At 43.0% G+C, this 11,197-nt stretch overlaps 1 protein-coding gene across 1 annotated transcript in view; it reads left to right on the top strand.

Annotated features, from left to right (window-relative positions):
* Positions 1-11,197, top strand: part of raraa (retinoic acid receptor, alpha a) — a gene marked incomplete in the record, with an annotated part of 136,179 nt that overhangs the window by 61,281 nt on the left and 63,701 nt on the right. Inside the window, 1 exon segment of the mRNA XM_062414350.1 lies at positions 1-161. Coding sequence (XP_062270334.1) covers positions 8-161 — 154 coding nt within the window.

Below are 11,197 nucleotides of genomic sequence, written 5' to 3'. Positions count from 1 at the left end.
AGCCATCATGGCTGGGAAGGGCAACCCGCTGCCGGGCCCCCACCTCAACGGCTTCCCTATGCCCACCTACTCCTACTTCTTCCCCCATATGTTGGGGAGCCTATCGCCTCCAGCCCTGCCAGGACTGTCCCTTAGTGGGTATAGCACCCCTTCGCCAGCCAGTAAGTAAACTATGCCTTTTCCCTTTTATTTCTGGTTCATGTTCATGTTCATGCTGTCGTTATTGTGCAGGTTGGCTTACTTTCCCTTGTGTGTGTCCTTGTTTGCTCGTGAAGCTGTGGCTCACTGTTTCCTGCATAACTCCCTAACAATGAGTGTGCCTGTATATATGCGTGAGAGTCTGCTTGTAAAAAGACACTTTCATCTCATCCTGTTTGGATCATTCCTAAGTAAAAATGTGTCTGTGTTAACAGAGAGTGGGACACGCACACGCACATCGCCTCCAGCGCTAGTCTTAATTTATACACCCACACACATCAACACACACGTAAACACTCAGAAACATCACAGGCAAATGAGGCAGGACAGCCAGAAAGGAGCATTGTTTATCTGGGTAACACAAATTTGGCAAGAGTTGCTAAAATAAATCTCACAAATGCTATCTCTGCAACCAACCTTCATGGTGCAACTCCTTCACACTATCAATCAAAAGCTCACTTGCAAAGTTGTACAAGGAGAAAAGGGCTTTTTTCACAATGAAAAAGAAGCTGCTCTGTAATTTGTTATTTATACTCGAGAACATTTGTTTAACCATGAACGGTGGTGGAAGAGGAATTCAGGTCATTAGCTCAGGTAAACACAGCAGAACCAATAGTAATTATTAAGCAGAATGGCCCTTTTCAGTGTTATATATGGAAAGGAATAGCACACATTAGTTATATTATTGATGTAATGATTTATGAGCATTATCTTTATATTATCGTAGGTGGAGCTTTGTAATAAGCAATTGTATCAACCTTATTGTATAGTGTACATGGTGCAGCATGGCAATAGAAGTATATGTTTTGCATTATAAGAAAATGTTTAAATAATTGTTGAGTCTTGATGAATTATGATTTTCATACCATGAAAGACAGACCTTAATGTATAGAAATAATTGTTGTGCTGTCTACAAACTTTAAAGTTGAAACTCTGCAAAGCAACTCTTAATTATAGATGACACGTGTAGTGGTTTAATAATTAAATCATTCAATTTAAACTCTAGTTGAATGGAAGTATGAATTAATCCAGTTTAATATTAAATGCGCCACCGACTGCAGATCAGAATCCGAAAAGAGCTTTGAAACTCTTCTGCTGGTACAATCCCTGCCTCTCACATCACACTGAGTAACACCGACAAACAGGCAGATAATCAATTAAACGGAACTGGCAGCAGCAGAAATATGAACTAAGGGAATGCAGTTAGTGTTGCAGATGTACAATCAGGTGGTGTGTATTGGCGTGGACAGGCCTTGCAGACCGCTGCCGCACTCTCACAGGTTCAGAGGGGGTCAGTGTATTGACTTTCTATCTGCTGGAGTTTGTGTTGGCAGCCAACATGGAGGGAAGTGAAGAACAGTTAGGGCCCAGCCCAGTCACTCCCACTTCCCCAATAGCATATACCCCGCCTCAATCACAAAGACTGGAATTCCCATCAGGTTCCTCTTTTTACACTGCTGCAAGCGTGTGTGCTTCTGTTTATGTCTCTGCGTGTGGTAGTGTGTGTGTCTGTGTGTGTGTATGTGTGTGTGTGTGTGTGCGCTTGTGTGCGTGCATATATGTGTGTGAGTGTTCACTCTCCTAGTGTTTGCCATGCAGGGCGGCAAGGTTCCTTCCCTCTTGCCTGGACAAACATTTCCTGTCTGTAAACATTGGAGAGCCATGGACACCACAGCTTCCTGACGAGCACGACAACAAACACATGCACACAAACACACACACACACACACACACACAAACTCATGCTGGCTCATTTTATCTTACTCCTGCTCCTCCTCGCATGCAGATAACTGCAAACATAACTCACACATGGTCTCTCTCTCTCACACAGAGACACACACACACACACACACACACACACACACACACACACACACAGCAACAGAACTACATGTGTCTTCCTTCCCTCACTTATACTCCCTGTGACACAGACACACTACCTTCCCCACTTTCTCTTCCTCCTCTACCTATCCACTTCTCTGGCAGATCATTTCTCTCACCCTCCCTCTTGCTCAAACACCTCGTTTTCTTCTTTTCTTTTTTTCTCTTTCGCTCACATTTTCACACACTCACACTTGAAGCCAAGCCATTAGCGACTCCATTCAATGCCGAGCAGTGACGAAAGAGAGAAAGACAGAGAGTGAGTGCTGAGGGAGGGGGGAGAAGAGTCCAAGAGAGTGAGAGAGAGAGAGAGAGAGAGAGGTAATCTGTTTGTGTGGAGCTTACAGAATGTCAGATTGGAAGCAAGAAAGCCAAGTGTTTGCCTGGATGAATTTCAGTTTTCAGCTCAGGCCATTTCACATGACTACCTGTATGTGTGTTTGTGGTGAATTTTTTGTCCTCACTATTATGACTTTTAACTGGTCATGTTATAGTGAGGTGCAGTGCAGTTAAGATGTTACAAGTTACCATGCACTGTCACCCCGACCAGTTGATCCAATCCTTGTCCGGTTTGTGAAAACCAACATTTATCATTTATTTATTTGAATCAGGGGAGAGAAAAAAATGAGAATGATTAAATTAAAATGAAATTAAAGTTACAAGCTTAGAATCTGAAGGAGACTTCCCAATGGAGCATACAGACACTGGGTGGTGATGAGGAGGAATAGAGCACGAAGCTGGAAAGACTCATGAAAGCGTCTGATTTGATGGTTGAAAGGAGATGACCAGTTGTCTAGAGTTGTGGTGGTTCAGGGTTGGAGGTGGGTCACCTGGTGAGTGATGTAATGAGTCTAAATGACAATTAATGTTAATGAGCAGCGTTTCTGTTGATGCTTGCCATGCACACTTACTAGTACAACGTTAGGAGGCATGTACAAGAACATAATCTTCCTGACTGAACTTTCGCGTCAGTTAATTTTTCCACTTAGTGAGCTAGAAATATAATGGATAATGTAAACAGTTATAGAGTATTTGATGCTGAACCTTTTCCATCTGATCTCTGTCTTTTGTTCATACTCATCTTCCTCCAATGTGTTCTCAAAGTCGTCCACCTCTTCTTCATTAGCTTCTTTTAGCAAATCACAATAGACCAATTATTTGGACCATGCAGAGAGCAGAAGGGTAATGTCAGCCTATAACACACTCTTTCTGTGTGTGTGTGTGTGTGTGTGTGTGTGTGTGTGTCTCCAGCTAGAGACTCCTGGGTTATGTCTTCACATCACATTATCTGAAAATCATCAGGTTAGGTTATGAACCAGAGCAAATCGGTTTCCGATATTGATATTACATATATTGCCTGAAGCTTTATTAGTTAACTGAATATTATCACTATGGATTGATCACACGCACACGCTGCTGCATTGAACAAATATCTACATCCAACAACATGGGCTCATTACGCCCACACAGATATGCACACATTTCATTAGCATTTTTGATTAAATCCTTGATGCCACACGCCTGTGTGAATACAAAGCTGTCTTCCCATAGCAGCCTATTGATCCTGTTATTATCTCTAAAGCCCTCTGCTGTCTTTCACCAGCCTTGAACACTGTGCTATTACATTAGCATGGTGTTATGAGGGATCATAATGAATGGAGCCAGCTTGCTACCTGCTGCCACAGCGGACTAATTGGCTTTTCCCCACAGAGCGCTCTTGTTTCCGCAGCCACAGTAATTGCTTGGTACAGGAGCGTTTCCTACTGTGGCTAACACACATAAGCACCATCGCCTTTGACTTATTAGAGGGCACAAAATGGCATTTATGAATGTACTTTTGGACCAGTAGGAGAGATATGAAAGGATATTTTCAGACCTCAAGGAAGCTTGTGTGTGTGCGTTTCACCTATCCCATATCCCATTAAGCAGCCGGTGGTGGAATGCATTGACCACGGGCAAATATGGATATGGTAATGTTGGGCAAAGTCTGTGTTTGTCAGCGTGTGTACGCTGGTTTCTGGACAGACAGGTGGTTCCTCTCTGCCCCGGTGGTCTGCAGGAATCAAGGGAGCATATCAGTCCACTCCATGGGTGGCAAAAACACACTCACAACCACACACACACACACACACACACTCGCACTTACTTTAACATACACGCACAAGGCTCGTGGATAAGGATAATGAGTTGAGGAACTCTAGCGATGTGCTCCCCTTTGGCAGCAATCCAAAGTGTATGTGAATACCACGCAAGCATGCACTCTATTGACTGAGGCAATTTCTTTCAATCAGGCTACCAGGTACCAGCCGTTTAGCCACTTCAGAAGGACGCGCACACACACTCACACAGAAAAAGCACCTCTGGGGAGCTGCTTGTCATTATTGGAAAGTCATTTGAGGGGTGCCGATACTCTTGATGGTGAGGACGCAGGCTTATTAAACATGGTGTGTAAAACACATCTAGCATGGCAGCGTAGCACTCATTCACCCAAGCTTAATGACCTTGTTAATTAACTGCAGAGCACTGGGAGGCTGAGAAATGAGCACAAGGACTGTCCTATTCTTAAATTTTCAAAGAAGTAATTGTCTTTGATGCTACTTTGAGATAATTGCCACATCACAAGTAGCTGAAGTAGTTGTATCCTTTGTGCTGAACCAGATAAGAAATAAGTTAGTTTCAAAAGGTTTATTGCACGTCTTAATTGTAACGAATCAAAACATAAAGGCTACAGCTTTCCACACCGACAATTTGATAATTCTGTTCCTGTTTATCTGAAAGTACATACAACAATTTTTTTTAAACATGAATAGTCTTTTGGTGATTTTTTAAGTAAATTAATCCAGGATAACATGATTATTATGACCATATTTTCATTATTACTGAATTATTGTAGATATGCTAGTTAAATGTGTGTACATGTATGCACTGGACATGTAACTGCAGCCTCAACCAACAGGAAATTACAGCACTAAGGCACAAAGTGAATTCTTAACAAATTATTATTTAACAACAATGTCAAGACAAAGTTTGGATTTTAAAGCACAGTTGACGTGACACAATATTTTAGAAGCAGACTTAATCTCCGTCCATCCACCTGCTCGAACTCTGTGCCCCTACTTCCTGACTTGGTGCATAAAGGGCACATTGCTCAAAATTAATGTAATTAGAGAGGACACAAAACTGAGGCAGGAAAACACACACAATCTTTATTGAAAAAAATGAAAAAATGTAGATGCTATGAATGCTATACCAAACTGAATTAGACAATAACTCAGTGCTGCTCTAATCAATACTGATGCTCAAGTAATTATAAACTATGTTATGCGCCTGGCCTCACATCTTACTGGCAGCAACAGTCCACAAGGATACACCAGTGTCACTATACATTAGGTGGAGCCGGTTCATGTGTACATCTGAATGTGAGGGGCCAAGATGGGGATTCTGTTGTTGACCAAAGTATGTATGTGTAGGAACACGCCTGGCGGAGAGAAGAAATAGGGTGAAAGCAAAGAGGTGAACAGAAATATCAGAGAGGTCGACAGAGAAGCATGGAGATAAAGATGCAAGCCTTCTGTGCAGATGTGACAGAAGTGAGAGCCCTGGGCGCACACACACACACACACACACACACACACACACAAACACACAAAGGCTTTGGCAAGACCCGTGTCCTGTGCCAGCTTCATGTGCCAGCAAGCTTTGCCAAGAGGGGCTCCCTCAAGAAAACACATCACCTTCTCCACCGGCCCTCTGGTGTTCCCCCGTATCTATCCCTCCTCACCCCCTTCTCTTTTGGCCTCTATTTTTCTCTTGTTCTCTCCCCCTCATTTCTTCAGCTCCAGTCTTCTTCCCTCCCTCCATCACTAGTCTTTCTGTTTTTTTTCCCCTCTTTTCTTGCCTCATTCATCCACACTTAGCTTTCTTTCATCTCGTAAGCCCAGATAACGTAGGCAAGTCTTATACTTTCAGCACCTGAAAGTGTCTAAATGAATAAAATAAATGAAATGAAATGTAAGCACCCAAGGGGATCTGTGTGATGTAAAAGTTGTCATCAGAGTATGTACAGCATCTGAGTTTTCTCCAGGTAGTCTGGCTTTCTCCTAAGACTTACAGATTTGTGTTTTAGGTTAAATGGAGACCATCGGTAGGAATGTGAGAGTGAATGATTGTTTGTTTCTGTATGTCAGCCCTGCGTTACACGGTCAACCTATCCAGGATGTAATGGATCGGTGCAAGGGCTCTAGCTGTCACTCTCCCATCCAATTATTTCTCCATGCAGACACCGGTTACACATCAAGGGTTCTAGCTGCACATGAGTTGAAAAACAAAAAGGATGCTGGAACTCAAGTGAATCCTTGTGAGGACATCTTTTACTACGCTCAACAATTCATCTTTAATATAATATAAATACATCAATGTCTTGGCTTATGGATTGGTTTTTGGCTGTGCATTGATTGCCATTTAACTTGATTCATAGTGCGTAGGCTTAGAATATATACTGTACAGTAGACTCTGAACTACCCCACATGTGGAACGTGGACTCAAGTGGAGTCTAACACAAACCACTATGTGTCTATGATGTCAGCAGCTGTTCGTTTACATGTCTGCAATGGAGTATAACCCAGGGCTCCCCACCTCTCTCTCTCATTTACTATGATCCCTCTTTCTTCCCACCCTCCCTTTTTCCACCTTAGGACTTGACAGAGCTATCATTACCCTGCCACCTATTAACTCGCAGCCTGTTATTTTCCATTTGCTTTGAGGAGACCCAGAACCAAATCGCTGCCCAGAATACTAGATCCCTGCCACAGGATTTATCCCAGAGTGGCTTGGCAAGTGTGGTCCACTAGCCCTACAACCCCCCCCCCCTCCCCCTCTCTCTATCTCTCGCTCTCACTCCCTGTCTTTCTTTCTATAGGTTTTTTCCCTTCCATGGCTGCTTATGCAAATACTGTCCTTCCTTTTTAAAGAGCTGTCTACTCATAATCCGATGGATGGCTCCATTTTCAGAGTGATACACACACAAACGTACACACACGCAAAGAAGGGCAGATTGCACCACTCGCTCTATTAGGAATACAAGGACACACGCTATCTCTCATGAACATTCACACCAACTGGCACATACATGCGCACATACATGCACACATGCATACAGTTACACACACGCAAACACAGAGAGAAAAACCCTCCTCTTTAGCACGGCTGTTATGTTTTGAGTGGCGAGCGCTTTAAGCTGTAGTTGGGCCATAACAGCTTCAAAACTACTGCATGGCTGCTGTCGCCAGCAGCCATGCAGCACTCAGTTGGGTAAACACTGGCATAATCTAAATCTCTCTCTGATGTGCCAGCCTATCTCTATTTCGGCTCTCTTCAAAGGCCCCGCAAGGAAGTCAAGACAAGGGTAAAATGATAAGAACGCCCACCCCCCCCTTTTTTCCCTCTCTCTTTCTCTATGGCTTTCTTATCCTTTGCTTCAACCCACTCTCGCACTGACCCTCTTCTCCTCCCTTTTATCTCTTTTATTCCCGCCCCAAAACACACACACACACACACACACACACACTCACACAGGCGTACACACACACATGCATACACACAAATATATCTATCTTCTTATGCCCTTTTTGCAGCACCCATTGCACAGAGCCATAATTCACACTGCCGCATACATTCAAATGTCAATGGCTCTCTCAAAGGCATCATTCCTCTATTGTCCTTTGATAAGCAGCAGGAATGACACCATCTGTAAAATATAGGGCAGTTACCTAATGGAAGGAGAGGAAGAAGGGAAGGAAAGGAGGTAGCTGAGGAAAGTTTCTCAGAGGTTATGCAGTTTTGCCCTGCACAGCTCAAGAGAGCGATTGAATTATCAAGCAGAGCTTTGCTTATTGTCCGAGGGGGTTTCAGAGGAAAAGCCCTTTTCTCTGCGGCTAATGTGCTTTTTCAGCCCAGCACAATGGCTAGCTGTGTTGCGCAAAGGGGCTAAGAGAGCTCTGTTCAGCCAAGGCTTATGGGGCCACCAGCTCTCTTTTGGCAACTCTCTAAGGGGCCCCTGGTTACACTTAACCCCAGGCTTGTTAGCTAGCATTAGCACATTAGCCACCTTTGAGTGCAAAGATAATGCACTTGAGGCAGCATGAGCACATTGGAGGGCGAAGCGTACCACTTAACCAATACAAAATGAATCGTGCTGTGTTTAGATCCTCCTTAGTATTCCAGAGACTGGAGACCACACACGCATGTAAAGCTGTGGAACCTTCTGAATCAGACAGATGTGCTCATTACTCTTTTTCAGTTTTGGTACAGCTTCGTTATGGCACCTTTTTACTCATCATCGTGCTCCTGCTGCCTTTTCCCGTCTGAATGTGAAGTATCATATCAAGTTGAGTAGTGAACACTATGAAACAAAGTGCTTCAAATAAAGGAAACCCTCAAGGCAAATTAAATGTCATCTCTAGAAACAGTTCTCATTCATTGTTAAGAAAAGACATCACTTTCCTCATACTGTATATCCCCGCACCTCCTTTTTTTATTCTGAAAGGCTCTGTTGTAGCTCCTGTCTCTGTAAGCCCCCCCCTACATCTGCTCATATTGGCCAGCTGGCCCACTCTGGATGGATTGGTCATCAGCTTCCAGTGCGTGTAGGAAATGTTGGGGGGACGGCCAGACTAGCTGCCAGGCGTACATTATGAAAATGTTGGGAATTATGATGTCACGTGACCTCACACTAGTGCAGACGTATCGGTCAGACTTTGGACGAGGGGTCTTAGGAGCTTCAGGATCAGTGTATTCTGTGTATTGCTTTAGAGTTTTACATGAACAAAAACCTATAAAACACAAAAGGAAAGATAAACGGAAAGAAAGTCTAATTTAATGTGCTTTGTAAAAACAGTTGGTGAATTCAGTATATAATACTTAAATATAGAAAATCTAATGGATGTGCCAGATATGGATAGATATTTGGTTCTGTTGTTTTTACTTTGATCAAAGGAAATGTGCTCCAGATGGGATTAAAATCACCAATCAAAACTTGCAATATTAAAATCAACGAGCTTTCCCCTGCATTAATAAATTCCATGTGAATGGTGTTTCCTGTGCGAATGTGCTGCATGAAACACAAATGTGGGGTCTAATTTCTTATATTAAATGAGGTCCACAGATGATTCTGGTTTCATTATACTGAGCAAAATATGACTTAACTTTTCCACTCTTTTCCTTTTGAGTTATCAAGTGTATGTGTTGACAGCCTGACATTCCTAGAATTTAATTTCTGGGCTTCAAAACATTAACTGCAGCCTCATTTTCTCTCTCTTTGGTCTTGACTTTGCATGCTCTCTTTTCACTCAGTGGCCTTCTCTCCTTTTGTGTTAACCAGTGATCATTGTGAAGAGGCAACTCAAGCCTGGACTGACGCTCTCGACATCTCATTTTCATACATGACTTTGCATTCACACAAGCACAACCCAGCAGGAGGTTCTCTGCACAGATGTGTTCGAAAAAACTAAAAATCCTCTACATTATTCAGACGAGAGGTGGAGCAGCCGGTTGCAGCAGGCAGCAGGCAGAGGCAGAAAGTGACGTATTAATTCTGCTGCTGAGATCACGTGATCAGATGTACAAACTCTTGACATCTTCGTCAGTCTCTCCTACTTGTAGGAGGCCTTTTTTTCACCGTGAGATATTTATTTTCTTCATTTTTGCATCTGTCGCGTGTTAGAAGTGTAATCAACCCCCCCACTCGCTCGCTGTGTTCACAAGTCAAATTCTCCTGACTTTCTATGGACTTTATACCAGGGGGCCAGGCAGAGAAAATCGGTAGAAACATACACATTCAGAGTGTGATTAGTGACACATCTTTAAATTGCCTTTGAAACAACTGGTGTGCATTATGCCTTGACTAGTTCCCTAATTTGGCCTGTCCCATGCAACAAACAGATGTTCACACACTCTCAAAGTCGCAGCGTGCTCCTGGCACACAGATCTGTAGCGTTTTTAGTCCTCGGCTGTTTTTATTACTGTCAATGTCATAACCTTATTATTCTGAGCTATATAACAAAAAGTGAAGTGACCATGATATTCCTCTTTAGTGGTAGCCTCCCTGCCATGCATTATGTCTAGATTGTCTTCTGTTTTTAACCCAGTGTTCTATTAGCTGTATTAGACTGTGAGGGATTTTCAGTGTAGCGCTCGTACACAAACTGTTGATGGTTGTGAAACTGATCCGATCCGGTGGAGCTGTCTCGGAATTCCTCAGACATTCACAGAGGTTGATCACTGACAACCAAACATTTTCCTTGTCCACTAACACAGACAAACGTGCGGGAATACTCAATAACAGATTATCCAAATTGGAATTGCTGCAGACAACCGGCCCGTGGTTTTTAGCATATCTCGTCTGCCTCCTGGCTGTCGAAGCTTACACAATACCCATTGACGAAGCACCAGCACTGCATAGTAACACAATAACAGCAACAAGCCTTTTGATCAGCCGCTTGTTTTGTGTACACTGTGCGCTGAAGAAAAACCATAAACAGGCTAAATCTCCCACAACAAGGTATTCAAGGAAAGCTGCGGTTTGTCATCGGAATTTCTTCTGAGGGTGAGGAGAGGCCAAACCAGCCGAACTTGGTCAGCTGTCAGGGGTCATCATGCTTCAAATGAGGATTCGAGCAACCTCTTCCCCTTGAAAGAGGACGAAACAGCGTCTCAATGTGTGCTCAAGTCGCCAATTTTAAATGATTATTGCTTCCAACCACATTCAAATGTGACTGTTTGAAAAAGCCATGAACACAATATCGTTTACCAAACTTATTTGGGAGCGAACAGATTATCTTTAAAGTTTTGATCCAAGCTCTCTTATAAACATTCATGCTTTCCAGCATAACTTTGGCTCTGGCTAATGGTACACTAAAATAAATAATTTATTCTTCACTGCTCTAAACAGTACAGTACTGACTAGAGACAGCGCAGCGCAAATGCTGTTGTGGAGCCGTGAAGAAAATAAATTATTTATGGGAAAAGAAAAATGCTGTTTGAGTGAAAATATACTTTAAAGACGTGGTATCAGATTGTTACATAGATTCACGTACTCCCCTGCAATTTGGGCAGTATCAGA

Source organism: Platichthys flesus, chromosome 20 (assembly GCF_949316205.1).
Source record: "Platichthys flesus chromosome 20, fPlaFle2.1, whole genome shotgun sequence".
Lineage (NCBI taxonomy): Eukaryota > Metazoa > Chordata > Actinopteri > Pleuronectiformes > Pleuronectidae > Platichthys > Platichthys flesus.
Note: the sequence above shows the minus strand (reverse complement) of the source record. Positions and strands in the feature narration are given on the sequence as shown.